The sequence below is a fragment of the Leptidea sinapis genome, chromosome 12, assembly GCF_905404315.1.
Source record: "Leptidea sinapis chromosome 12, ilLepSina1.1, whole genome shotgun sequence".
In the NCBI taxonomy this organism is placed as follows: domain Eukaryota; kingdom Metazoa; phylum Arthropoda; class Insecta; order Lepidoptera; family Pieridae; genus Leptidea; species Leptidea sinapis.
In genome coordinates, this window is record NC_066276.1 from 332,017 (window position 1) to 346,079 (window position 14,063).

The 14,063-nt window shown below is 34.0% G+C and overlaps 2 protein-coding genes across 3 annotated transcripts; one reads left to right on the plus strand and one right to left on the minus strand.

The window, feature by feature from the left end:
• The first annotated feature begins 335 nt into the window (after positions 1-335).
• Positions 336-4,492, plus strand: LOC126967291 (40S ribosomal protein S6). Its single transcript, XM_050811764.1, has 6 exons — positions 336-470; positions 764-968; positions 1,161-1,306; positions 2,207-2,377; positions 3,018-3,164; positions 4,375-4,492. Exons 1-6 carry the CDS (start codon positions 465-467, stop codon positions 4,456-4,458), a joined length of 759 nt encoding a protein of 252 aa, XP_050667721.1. The 5' UTR covers positions 336-464; the 3' UTR covers positions 4,459-4,492.
• Positions 4,493-4,522: 30 nt separating this feature from the next.
• Positions 4,523-12,479, minus strand: LOC126967289 (uncharacterized). Of its 2 annotated transcripts, XM_050811762.1 has the most exons (7): positions 11,406-12,479; positions 10,904-11,316; positions 9,944-10,813; positions 8,322-9,703; positions 7,017-7,217; positions 6,204-6,281; positions 4,523-4,766 (listed from the first exon to the last, which is right to left on the minus strand). In XM_050811762.1, exons 1-7 carry the CDS (start codon positions 12,167-12,169, stop codon positions 4,626-4,628), a joined length of 3,849 nt encoding a protein of 1,282 aa, XP_050667719.1. In that variant the 5' UTR covers positions 12,170-12,479; the 3' UTR covers positions 4,523-4,625. The 2 variants fall into 2 exon arrangements, with proteins under 2 accessions (XP_050667719.1, XP_050667720.1); XM_050811763.1 differs by lacking the exon at positions 6,204-6,281.
• Between the last annotated feature and the right edge of the window lie 1,584 nt (positions 12,480-14,063).

The following is a 14,063-nucleotide window of genomic DNA, read 5'->3' on the forward strand; positions in this document are numbered from 1 at the left end:
CAAAAACTTGAAATACAATATTATTTTAGAATAAATTTATATTTTCAATGAACACTTGGTTTTATTTATTACTAGTGGTTTTATAATCAACTTTATATATATTCTTTAAAACAAATATACATGCTTTCATAGTAATAATTTGAGATATTCATGCAGAAAGACACCCACGAAATTGACGATGAACCTCGATTGCACGCTTTGGTGACCTTACTTTCACAACCCTCTTATACACAGTATAGATGTTTAGTATACAACGTGTACAAATCTAATAATTTTGTCATCCACAAGCTTTATCTGCGTTTAACTGTGTAGTGCTCTGTAACGGTAGACTGACATCGGTGCCAGGTCATAAAATCTAAAAAAAAAAATTGTGCCGTAATTTTTATAGTTTGACAAATGACACTTGACAGATCTCCCTAAAAGTTCTTTTTCATGGCTGTTTGTGATCGCAGGTAGTCGCAGTCATGAAGGTTATTATGAAATATTTATTTCTTATAAATTATTTTACGAAAATAAAGCCTGATGTGATGTATTATTAATCATTATAATCAAATATCCCATTTCATATCAAGTAACGTACAGTGATACTTCGGATATAGTTAGATATAAAACTGTTGAGAACGTAGCTCATGCCGTAAATTTTGATAGTGGATGGTGTTATTGTGAAAATTGCTCTTCAGCTTTGATATAATAAAATCTATACTATAGTCACAAAGTATGTTATTTTATGTAGGTAATTTAACCTACAATGTTTTGTTTTTAGCTGAACGTTTCATTCCCGGCAACGGGATGTCAAAAGTTATTTGAAGTTGTTGATGAGCATAAGCTCCGTATCTTCTATGAAAAGCGCATGGGCGCTGAGGTGGAAGCGGATCAGCTAGGTGATGAATGGAAGGGATACATTCTTCGTATCGCCGGTGGTAATGACAAGCAGGGATTTCCCATGAAACAGGGTGTCCTGACCAACAGTAAGTTTATGTTAGCCTATCCTCAGGCAGCAAAAGGAATTTACAGTAATATTTACAATCTCGCTTAAATATAATATACCCAATTTAAATGAATTTATAACTCAGGCAAATCAATTAAGTTAGCTCTAACTGCCTATATATACTAATTTTTACCAAATTCTTTTAAAAAAAATATTTTATTGTCACTTTTAGGCCGTGTGCGCCTGTTGATGTCTAAGGGTCATTCATGCTACAGGCCTCGTCGAGATGGTGAGAGGAAACGTAAATCAGTACGTGGATGCATTGTTGATGCTAATCTCTCTGTACTGGCTCTAGTTATTGTCCGAAAAGGTGCTCAGGTATGTACTAATGAATCCATTTGTATGTGAATCTAAATCCCTGTTCTTACTGTTTCCTAGATCTTCAAATCTAGGTAATTATATGCGGCAGGGCATAGTAAATGATAGCTGATAAACTTTTCTATGTCTAATTTTTAGGCATTTGATTTTTCAGTTAAATACAAACAGATTATAATACATATAAAATTATTTATGTCACTAATGTATTAAGTGCTAAGACCCAAATTGCATGATAAGGCACCTTGAGACTTACAAAGGAATGTTTCATGTTTCTTTAATTAGAAGTGCACCACTGTTTGGCAGAGATACTGATCAAGTCAAATATGGCACATTAAGTTAGTTTTTCTGCTGCTACTATTGATTCTGGATAAAGAAAGATATATTATCAAAATGATCTTAGGAGACTGTCGCTGCACATCTATTTTACATCATACTTTGCTTATTTTAATTATTAGAAAGAAAGAAAGAAATCATTTATTCTGCAACTTAAACCTAGTATACAAGTAAACTTAATTATTAATTTACATCAACATGCTGAATTGGAGTTCACTATTAATTAAACTTATTGAGATCTGGTGAATTAAATGATTTATATTTGTATGGAAGAGGAGGACAAACGAGCATAAGGGTCACCTGATGGTATGTGATCACCACAGCTCATACTCTCTCTTAACACCAGAGTGTTGCCAACTTTATAAAGTATCAAAGAAACATATATATATAAAATTCAAAAATGAATAAACTTTGGTATGTTGTGGCCAAGGATAATTTATTAAAATATATTCTTTTTACATATATGCATAAAAATAATATGTATTATATAAATTTTCAAACATTTCTTGTTTTTCCATAAACATCCAATAAATATTATATAATCTTCTATCAAAGCATTTTGTATAGGAAATTCCTGGACTTACTGATGGGCAAGTGCCACGTCGTCTTGGGCCAAAGAGAGCATCCAAGATCCGTAAACTCTTCAATTTGACTAAACAAGATGATGTCCGTCGTTATGTTGTCAAAAGGCTACTGCCAGCAAAAGAAGGAAAGGAAAATGCAAAACCAAGATACAAGGTAAATATTTCATGTCTATTTATTATTAATAGCTTTTTAATTTGACACTTTATTATTTGTTAATCTCCATTTCTGCATGGTCCAGTTGGCAAAGGCCTCATCCAGTCTTCTCCATTCCTGCCTTTCTGTGGCTCCTCCAAGGTTGTTCCTGCTACCTGTCTTATATTGTCATCCCATCAACCCCACCACAATCCAATTAGTGGAATTCATATCTAATATTTTTTTTTTCTATCAGACAGAAATTATAGAAAAATCTATATACTTGGCTATCACGAAAACATTCATTGATGATTACTTCTCAATATATTCATATATTTACTTATATTCAATATATTCATATATTTACTTATATTCAATATATTTACTTCTTTGCTGTCCTTTGAGTCAATGCCTTCATGATTTATAATAACCCTGTACCAAATTTCTATGATAATCCTGTAACGACCATGTATTAAGTGCTATATTGCTTTGTACATAACAAAAATGAAACAGGATAAAGCATACTAGCTCCGAGCAGAAGATTCAGATAAAAGATCTGTCTCCTTTTACAGTGGGCTAAACATTAAATACCAGTTATAATATGTATTCTTAACATATCCATAGTACAATAAAATGTTAACATGTTTAAATAAAATTTTAGGCCCCCAAGATCCAACGGCTAGTGACCCCTGTGGTACTACAGCGCAGACGCCATCGCTTGGCACTCAAGAAGAAACGTGTGGTCAAACGTAAGGCTGCTGAAGCTGATTATGCCAAACTGCTGGCTCAAAGAAAGAAGGAATCAAAGGTATGTCTATTTGTTAATATCAGAGCTTATGATAAAAAAGCAAACCTTGTATATTCAAATAAAGAGATTGATTTGACTTGTTGCATTTGATATAAAGACCTTGCTATGTGAAAACAATCCTATAACAGCTAGTATCATATAACTACAATCTATTTGTAGTAATCATATTCAGCTGTAATAGTAAAGGGCTGTGTCTTACCCCTTTGTATGCTTTCAGTGTAAACAAAGGTATTAAATCAGCAACATTAGAGCATTCAAAATTTTCTACTTTTATTGAGTGTTAGTTCCGCCAATATTTGTTGTCAAACAATTCAACACATGTTTTGACTCAGGAGATGTTGAGTCGCCAAACTCTGACATGAGACTTACTGGTTGTCAGATTGGTTAAAGACAACACTCAAGAAACATATTGGCCGAACTAACACTCAAGAAAACTCAAAATGTTTGAATAATTATGGATTTCGGCAAAATTAATGCCTACTTCAATAAAAAATTATAGCAGCTTAGTGGATCCTAGCTTTTAAGGCTTTTTAATTGTTACTGTTGTGTTATAATTTGAAGTACAGTTTAATTAAAACCACTATTTTTATTACCAAAATGAGATTAGGCCTACTATACTACCTATATATTATACATAAGGCCTAGTATACTAGGCCATGAGAACTGGGGTGGCCTAACTACACTTTTAGAGTTAGTTATAATTTTGAAAGAAGTATTTAAATTCTGCTTAAGAATATTGACAATATTGTTGAAAGTGGTATCAGAGTCGTAGTTGTAACTAGTGATTTAAGAATAAAATTGTGATTGTTTTGCTGTTTTTATTGGAATTTTTGTTATCACATTAATATATAAACATTTTTTTTTTAATTCTAAAATAACGGACTGTATTTATTAATTACTTTTAGTGTTAAGTTTCATCCACCAGAATAGCTGAATACTTCGACTTTCGATTTTTAAATAAGTTTTAGGGCCTTTTTAGATCAGTAATCATTAAAATAACATTGAAACAGTTTCAAGTTGTATAGGAAGTTGTAGTAGCCATTAAGTAAAATAAAAAAAATTTGGTCTATCAACCCCATTAAGTTGAACTTAAGACACACGCGAAACGCGTGCTTTGTCATTATTTCGACATGAACAAGCCCGCAAGACAGCACTATCCAATAATAAAAAATGTTAGGATTAAATATAACTAATTTATTATTGTTTGCAGGTCCGCCGCCAAGAAGAACTTAAACGTAGGCGTTCAGCTTCAATTCGGGACTCCAAGAGCTCAAGCACGAGTGCGCAAAAGTGAATAGACTTTATAAATAAACCCTATCCCTAAAATATTGTGGTTTTATTTTAAATGAAAAGAAGAATCAATATGTAAACTTTAATTTAAACTATACAAAACCAGTATAATATAACAATAGGAAAAGACACTACAAAATTTATAAATTATTGGAACATGTATGGCAGATGTTACTTGGCTTTGAGCAAACCCAAGCCTGCATATTTTGCCATAACTCTGAGATAAGTTGGGTTCAACTTTCTTCGTTTTTGAAGCAGAGATCTCAGTAATTCTATTGAAGACTGGTCAAATATGCGATGATTTTCTGCTGCCTGAAAAAATGAAATCGGATCTACTAAGGTTACAAGTTAGAAAAAAAAATCCTCGGCATTGATTATGCACTTGCTTCAATCCATACCATACTGTAGATGAATAAAAGTAAACTTATTAGATACCGTCTGACTACAGCGGAGTCAGAACTGGCATAACTAACCGTCGGCTCTTGGTAAACATTAACAGTTGACCAACGCCTTACACTGTCTTTTACCATGAGCTATTCAACTCCATTTGTTGCGTCAGCGTCATTATCTCTGATAACACTAATACCTCGCCTAGTATCGAAATACTGGGTTTCTCTCGAGCAATTGCCAATTACGCATTCTATTGGACTAAACCTATACCTAGTTAACCCAGGTCATAAATAGAGCAAGGCAAATACTTCCGACCGGCCCACATGAGCGCTCTATCAAGCTCAGACCCGGCCACTAATTATGGAGTATTGCTCTTATCTCTGGTCAGTGCACACGGGTCTCAGCTCGAACTATACGACCACGTGCAACACAGCTGCAGGAATTATAAGGGATCCATTAATCACGGGTACTAGTGTTCCGAAGCGCTATTTGATCTGATCTCTGTCGCCCAATTCCAACTGCTATCAAGACTCGCTACAAATTTAATTATCATCTTCACCAACAGGACGTGTGGCGTTTCACTACAGCACTCGAGGAATTTTCTATCACGTCGTACCATGATTTTGAATAAACTGCATCACCCGGCTTTCTTCCGCTTCTTCTTTATGAGAAGACTTCTATTCGCATTTCGAACCAATATACGGGCACGAAGAAACTAGCCAGTTAACAGTCACTTAATTTTATTTATATACAAATTATCATAGGCAGCAATTAAAAAGATGTCAAAAAGTCTTCAGTAATTACGTTTTTGCGTTCAATCACTAAAATGAATGTTAATTCTATAATTTATTTTTATGTTTACAGTCTTAAGCACAAAGTGTACCCATTTAAACGTGCTTTACATATTACTCGCTCGTACCAACCGGAGTGGCTGTAAAGCCATACTTACAATATAAACGACATGTTAATGCGTGACCAATTTTATATTTAGTCAAAGAGTAAGGAGCTAATGCTAAGCATGATTGAGTGCTTAGGACTTGTCAATAAAAATCGGTTACAATAACAATAGATTCTATCTATCCTTAGTTAATTTTACAAAAGGTAGACAAATCTATCCTTTACGCTTACATACATTTCAATAACCTATCGACAGATAGCATTGGACTATAACTAATAACATAACTATTGAAAGATAAGATCTTGCGATCGTGACGGTGATAGCAATATATCAATATATATAATAATTCACTATACAGTGAATGCAATGCAAGATTCACTGCAACCATCTCTTCCTTGTCGATTTGAATTTGATCATTCAATTCAAATTTAACGTGTGCAGGAGTTATTATTATTACCTACCGTTGACTTTGCAATCCAACATAATTCTTCCAACAAAACATCTTCATTATTTTTAGGTAAATATGTTCTTCCCTCACACTGTTAAAAAATCAAAATAAAATAATTTTAGTGCCATTTTTTAGTCAAAACAAAACCTAGGTAAGTGTAATTAAAATACATGGGCCCTCTGTGCATTCCTAACAAAAATAAGATCGGAATAGAAAGGTATTATATATTATTATTCCTGCTCTTCGGTTCCGTTGCACAGGATGCCGGCTAGATTATGGGTACCACTCCTTTTTCTGTCGTGAAGCAGCAATGTGTACCTAAGCATTATTGTGTTTCGATCTGAAGAGCGACGTAACTAGTGAAATTACTGGAAATGAGACTTAACATGTTATGTCTCAAGGTGACGAGCGCAATTGTAGTGCCGCTCGGAATTTTTGGATTTTTCAAGTATCCTGAGCGGCACTAATCGGCAGGGCGTATCAATTACGATCGGCTGAACGTCCTGCTCGTCTCATCAGTTATTGTCATAAATATAATGATATAAGCTGACGTCCGCGACTTTGTCCGCGTAGATTTCGGAGTATATTTCAATTAAGTTTTATGCGATTTTGTTTCAAATTATCTGAATATAACTTTTGAATGACGCTTTAAGTCCAACATCTGGCATAATATTTAATGCAGTAACGATACATTAGTTTTGCTAGCCTAGTATGTGGCCTATTAGGGTGAAGCAAGCAGTAAGAAACGCAATAACACCCGTTCCAAAAATGTCACAAGGTTTTTATTTTGGATAGCCGATATACTATTACATAATTTTTAACCAACCAGATTTAAGTTGCTCAAGCTCTCCCTCTCAATCACTTCCAGCTCCATATCCAAATCGGAGGCTTGGGTTATTCTATTTGAAGCTATTCCTTGAATTATTACATTACGATGACGGGCAGTGATGGGCGTTTCCTTCTTATTAGCCAATAAGAAAATTAGTAACGCCTGTCTCGGACTAATCTCAGTTAACCACGCTTTCATCTAGAAATTCGAATTTACTATAACTATCAGTTGTAACTTTAAAATTTAAATGTAATTAAGACTATTACAATTGTATCGTCAACTAAGTATATTTTTTCAAATTATTGCTTGCTAGTCTGTTGGTGTGGTTAGATACTATTTAGACTGGCTATGCGATGACATTCTATACATATGGACAAATCGCGTCGAATATAAACAAAGCCGAAATATGGAACATGCCATAAATCACACGAAGAAAGGGGTTTAGACCATTTCACGAAACAGATCACTCGTCGAATCGAACGCGGATGGGTTCCGTTCAGGATGCTCCGTAAAATCTTCTGGTCCCAAAAACCAGTGTCTGAAAACGAACGGTTTTCAACCAGTATGTGTTGCCAGTGATGACTTACCGTATGCAGAGTGATCACTTACTATGGGCCTGATGGTCGCTCAGATTGCAATGGAGAGGGCTATGCTCAGAGTTTCCCTGCGTAATTGAGTCAGAAATGAGGAGATCCATAGGAAAACCAAAATCATCGACATAGCCTAAATGATTGCGAAACCGAAGTGGCAGTGAGCAGGCCACATAGTTCAACGGACAGATGGCCGTTGTGACAGTAAAGTCCTCAAATGGCGACAACGTACCGGAAGACGCAGTGTTGGTAGACGCCCCACAAGATGGACCGATGATCTGGACAAGATCGCCGGAATACGTTGAATAAAGGTAGCGCAAGACCGATCGTGGTAGAGATCTTTGGAGGATACCTTTGTCTAGCAGAGGACGTCCGGATGATATGACGATGATGAAGCTTCGAATACAATATTTATTCATTGCCGTATTTACTCCAGTTGTTTAAAATATTATTGCTCAATAAACAGCAAAGTAAAACATAATATATTGAGTACACGTTACGCATGTTGAATTTAGAACCCGATTCGAACAGTGACATTTGACATACGACCAAGGAGGTTAGGTGTGCTTACAATGTCTTTAAGCATACTTTTGCCGTCCCGGTATCTGACTGCGAATGATATGTCCTTATATGTGTATAGAACGTCATTGTGGCTATGATACAAATCACTCATTATGACGATTAAGAGATAATATAAACCAGCTTAACACACCTCTATTATAGCAGAGAGTATATTTTTTTCTACATTTCCGTTTATAATACATGATAAATCCTTTGCAAGCCCGATTGCTTGGAAAAATTCATCAAGATTAGCTATTTTCTTCAAGGATACACTTTTATAACGGGTAATGCATGTCGTCGATTTACATTTTCTGCAAAATTTTACACAACCCTGCTTTCGGTGTATATTAAAATTTTTTGGCTTGAGCATTTTGATGGTTTCATGCTCTTCCACTTTATTATAGCTGGTAGAACCTTTATTATTCTGTTTATTTCCAAATGCTATTGCATGCCGTGTCTTATTAGTTTTCGGATTATTGAATACATTTTTATTCAAATCAAGTACTCCATTTTCATGAAAAACGTTTTTGTTTATATAATGATCTCCGGAATTTATCTTATTGCCAAATAGCTTTATATCAAACCATTTAATCATATCAAATAAGCCATTCCTCTGTGCCGGCTTAATTGAAATCAACTTAACATCTGTGTCTTGAGTACCGAATGCAGCGGTTAAATTTTCAGCTATATAATCTTGATATGATGCGGCTGTACAATATGGTACAAGAGCTCTGCATTTATTATTGCTTGCTTGGCTTTTTACTTGATCAAGTATAAGTACATTAGAAGGTTTGGGAAATGCAAATATTTTAAGCGAATCTCGGATATAATTTATGTTTACATGGTATAATGATAGTACATCAAGCAAAATGGGTGATTGTAACTTATAGTTCACCAAGAGCTCTGTCTTCTTATGCGCAAAAAAATTCTTTCTTTCAATAATGTGCCTCGTTTGCTTAGGCAGAACATTTGAAAATCTACCATTTACTATCCTCACTGCTATCGAAGACAAAGTGTTATTTAATACAGAAAATTCACATGTGTCTGGATACGGTTCTGATGCAACGACATCATATGCAGCTGAATTGGTTATTTTCGGTAGATGAGGAAACATATTTGTTTTAAATATATTTCGTAGGATATTTGGGAATATTCTACATAACTCAGCTGGTAATATGTTATTAGTTAAGGAAGCTTTATACTTGAATACTTTCGTCTTACTCTCTCTGTCTAAGAGAGGAATGAGAGACATACTAGATTCTTTTATTAAAGAAGTCTTGGGAACAATGTTGAAGGGCAATTTGACGTCAAACTGTACCACAATGTTAGCCACACAATTTCTAACCGCTATTTGCTGTTTATTAATTGTTTCTACTTCTAGGCCACCAGCAATAACGGCAACGTCACAATCAAAACCTGGGATAGTTTTGAGGTCATCTTCAAAATATACCTTCGTTTCATGCAAAGGTGTGATATAATTATTGTTGTCAACTTTGATTTTTGTTTCAGTCTGCGTAGACTTATTCTGCATATCTAAAAATAATCAAAATAAGCTATCATTCCCAATTTAAAAATGACTATCGACTCTTGACGGTAAATCAAACACTCACTGTCTGCCATGTCATCGGTAAATTAATAACCGCATTTAACGACATTGATTCCTTAGGGTTAAGTATAGTATGCAAATATGAATAAGTAATGCATTAAGGCATGGGCAGCGAGTATCTCAATTACGATAATACTTTACTACGATAATAACTAGTGAAATACTACCAATAATCCTTTTTTCCCGTGGAAACTCGTGATCATAATAAGTTCCATTTTTTATCTTAGTGATCACATTTTCAATAAGGTCACTAGCCCACTTTACTTTAGACCACTGAAATAACATAGGAGTTTTCTTACTAATAGTAGCAATTTTTTCTTGATTTACATTAAATTTTGTCTCCGAGTTTTTAGTGTCAGTCTGAGTTTCAATGGTCACACCTGGAGGCCATCTTTGAAATATTTTCCCACCATTTACAGTATAAACGGAAGTAGCACGTATGGTTCGTGTTTTGTCGGGTGCTTTTGTATTGAAGGAATTAAGCACTTCTTTAACATGTTGCGTTTGAGCATATTTGGGTTTGTTGGTTACGTCAACATGAGACGTTACATGCTTTGGGTTATTTCTCTTTGAGGAATAATTGGCGGTCTTAAATGCTTCATGCAGTGAACTTTTTTGATGAATAGAGTCACTATTATTTACTGAAATTTTATGTTTGTTTACTGCATTATGCTCTATCGCTATATGCTTTCCATCAGATCTGTTCTCTTTCTGCGGTAGCCATTTGACCATGTATGGCCAAATTTGATTATCTAAGCCCATAAATTGGGAATATTGATCATTAATAATTTCCACCCTTGAACTTATTTCATCATTTCCAAGGATCACGATAGGAAAACGCAGATTACATAATTTTCTTTTAATATCAGTTTGGGTTAATTTTGGTGATATTCTCGCAGCGGGCATTGTGGTAGCAAGGCGAGGGTGTCTTGTTTTTGGCTGAATTACGTTAAGTTTGCTATTTGTAGTCATATTTATTAATCCATAATTACGATCTTTACTACCTGCTACCGAAGTTTTGCTAAGTTTCTTACTAACTGAAATAGACAATCAATAAAAATTTATATCTCAATGAAATGTAGTCTAATTAATATATTATTATTTTTTATAAAACTCTTTGAAAATACCTATGTTGTCTGATTCTGATTTATCACCCACATCTCCAGTATCTCCTTGTTCGAGATGGTCAGAGCAATCATTATTTTTCAAAATTATTTTTTTTGCTACTGGAGGTCTATCCACATATTCTTTTTGATTTTCATGTGCAACATAACGGATTTTTTCAGGGTAAGGTGTTTCTTGATTAGTTTTATATTTAGTTTGCTCTATTCCATTGCTTGTTTCAAACTGATTTATACTTTGTTTGAAATCATCAGTTAAACTCTTCTGTGTTATTTCTACGTTTTCAATTCCTTTTATGTATTCATCATTATAATGGTCTTGTTTGTCAACGACAGTTACTCGATCACAACTAGATGAACCAGAATAACTGCTAATTGAAATGTAAGCAAATTCTTCTGTTCGGCATGATTTTATTAATCTAAAAGAAAAATATTGGTAAGCTGCTAATAAGATAGCAACTAAAATTGAAAATATAAAAATTTACGGTGTACAATATGATGTACCTACCTTGCGTCTTTGCATTTCTTGGCATTCCTGTTAGATTTTGTATTCTTGCTGGTTTTCATAGGTACTAAACTTTCAAGAGATACTGGTGCCGATGGAATAAACTGAAACCTGTTTATGTTTCTGAGCATTGCCCATACGTTGCTTGGTGCTTTATCATCTTTTATCGTGATATTATTTCTCCGAGATTTTCTAGAAAAGTTGCCATCCCCCTTCAAGTGAATGTTCATTTGTGAACAATATTTAGAATTTCTGCCATATATCTCAATACTCTCATTAGGCAATGTAAGGTTTTTATTTTGATTTACCTTTCGCTTTTTCGGTCTCGGTTTTCTGGTACTCCTTGACTCATTATAATCTGACTCGTTCATATCACTTACATTACATATTTGCAATGGTTCTGAAATATCCTTAGGCATAGCTTTTTTTGGTTTTTTATAAGACCTCCTAGGGACCTTTTCATCTGAATTTGCTTTATATAAAGACACAGCCAAAGGAAACGATGATACAAAGCCTGAAGATTGCTCCTGTATTATTTTTTTCTCGGTTACTTTTGATTTTACAGTAATCCTATTCTTAGCCAGATAAGGTGAAACCGAGTTTTTCAATTCTTTAATACTATAATTGCTCATAACACTGGCCTCACTCTCATTACTTGAAGCACAATACTTTGTAAATCTTGTTTTATTCCTACTGCCACTATTTAAATCTGTAGCCTTCAGAGTAATTGGTGTTGCATCAAATTTATTGTTGGGACTAATTGCCATTGTCTTTTGGTGTTTTCAAAATCAATCTTAATAAGATGATATTCTTAGGAATTACATTAGGTACTTTTCGAAGAAAATAAGTAGATATTATTAACAGCTTCTCACTTTAATTGTCGGTAAATGTTAAAGTCAATAATGTCGTATTTTCTAGAAAGCATTGAAAACGACTAGAAGGTTGTGTAAGTAGGCAGTCCACAGTAATTTCGATAAATTAAGGGTTTACGTAGATCTGTACATCCACTGAAAAATTAATAGTTTCTTACAACTTAAAATATAAAAAAAATATTTACTGTATTATAATATTCGTGTCAGACATTTTAGATTTAGTGCGTCATTCAAGTTTAAAATATTTTATTATTTGCTCATTTCACCCTGCCAGTATCAACGGCTATTTTTGGATCAGAGACCTCGTATGATATGAAATTTTTATCAAGTAGATATTATTTGCATATTATAATGAAATCGTAGTAAAGTAACAATTGTACATTGAATATTTTCTGAATCCAAAAAAGGTCTTTGAAGTTTTTTGTATTCATTCATTTTGCCCATTTTTCTGTATGTTTAGGCAAAACGCAAAACTACTGAATAGGTTAAATTAAAATTTTGCATGAATATTAACAAGTCAAGTCATGACAGCATATAGGATAGGCTAGAACTAGATCCAGGCATAGTATTTTTGCTGTTTATATTTAGAATCCAAGCAGGCGACGTCGCGGGCAGCACTTAGTCTTATCACATAAAGCAAGTCATTCCTTGATACTCTAGGCAAAGACCTCCTTTATACTTTATTCTAGACAGTATAGTATCATAAAATTATCAAATACTTTTTATTGTTACTAAACTCTTGAACCAGAACTTAGAATTCAATTGGTAAATAGGAGATACTATCATATTATATGATGACAGAGATTCTTGAGAGAAATTCATTAAACTTTTATTTTTAATTATTAAATACATAGATAGGTATGCTTTTTGCGCTGATTCCCACCTGTGTTAAACTTCATCAAAATCGTTATAGCTAAGTAGATATTATAGATAAGTAGAATTTTGAATAATGCTCTGAACACCGCAATGGCCCTTTTGAAGATAATTCTTCACTTCTTTTTTATATTTGGAGTATAATATGTGAATTAAATAAAGATCCAACAATAAATTATTTATTGATATAATTATTCCCAAAAATTATAGGGTGTTTGGGCAATTTAAAGACGTAGAGAATGTTAGATTAATAGAGTGATTCTACACAAAATTTCAAAATAACTTATGCGCTTAATTTAAGGGTATGTTCCGATATGCACTGCAACCACTGTAAAGTGTGACGTCAATTTAGTATACTGTGAAGCCGTTCCTTTTTAGCCAGTTATATTAGTAACTATTTAAGACGGAACGCAATCCCGTATACTGTCAGCCGCATTTTTTGACGCAGCATTCAAATGACTGTATTAAAGTTTTATAGTTCATTAAAAATACTGTTGTTGGAGTACGGTCAATTAAAAATATTTTGGATTAAACTGTAGGTATTGTTAATAAAACTTTAGGCTCTCGAGTGGTTTTGACTGATCACGTGATCAAAGTACTGCGAGTACCTTACCTCGAAAACGCCAGTGCTCACAGTAGAATATGGCGGCGATTTATGACGTCATATATTTCCCTAGGGTACTGCGGCAGTATACTAGCAGTCCATAACGGAACGAATTTTTCTATACTGATAGCACTGTGCAGTGCTCGCAGTGCATATCGGAACATACCCTAGTTGGATGACTTTGACATGGGAGTTTTATGTCGGAAAACTTGAAAGATAAAAATACATGAGAAAATGTATCCCGACTGTGATGTGACAAGAAATTACATGGTATTTTCTTTGATTAAAACGAGTGCTATTCATTTAAATATA

Excerpts from the sequence above, each read along its gene's own strand:
- LOC126967291 (XM_050811764.1), top strand. Across the intron at positions 1,307-2,206 it reads TTGTCCGAAAAGGTGCTCAG|GAAATTCCTGGACTTACTGA; the intron begins GTATGTACTAAT and ends CATTTTGTATAG. Across the intron at positions 2,378-3,017 it reads ATGCAAAACCAAGATACAAG|GCCCCCAAGATCCAACGGCT; the intron begins GTAAATATTTCA and ends ATAAAATTTTAG.
- LOC126967289 (XM_050811762.1), bottom strand. The coding sequence starts at position 12,169 with ATGGCAATTAGTCCCAACAATAAATTTGATGCAACACCAATTACTCTG. Across the intron at positions 10,814-10,903 it reads ATCAGAATCAGACAACATAG|TTAGTAAGAAACTTAGCAAA; the intron begins GTATTTTCAAAG and ends TGTCTATTTCAG. Across the intron at positions 4,767-6,203 it reads GTTGGATTGCAAAGTCAACG|GCAGCAGAAAATCATCGCAT; the intron begins GTAGGTAATAAT and ends TCATTTTTTCAG.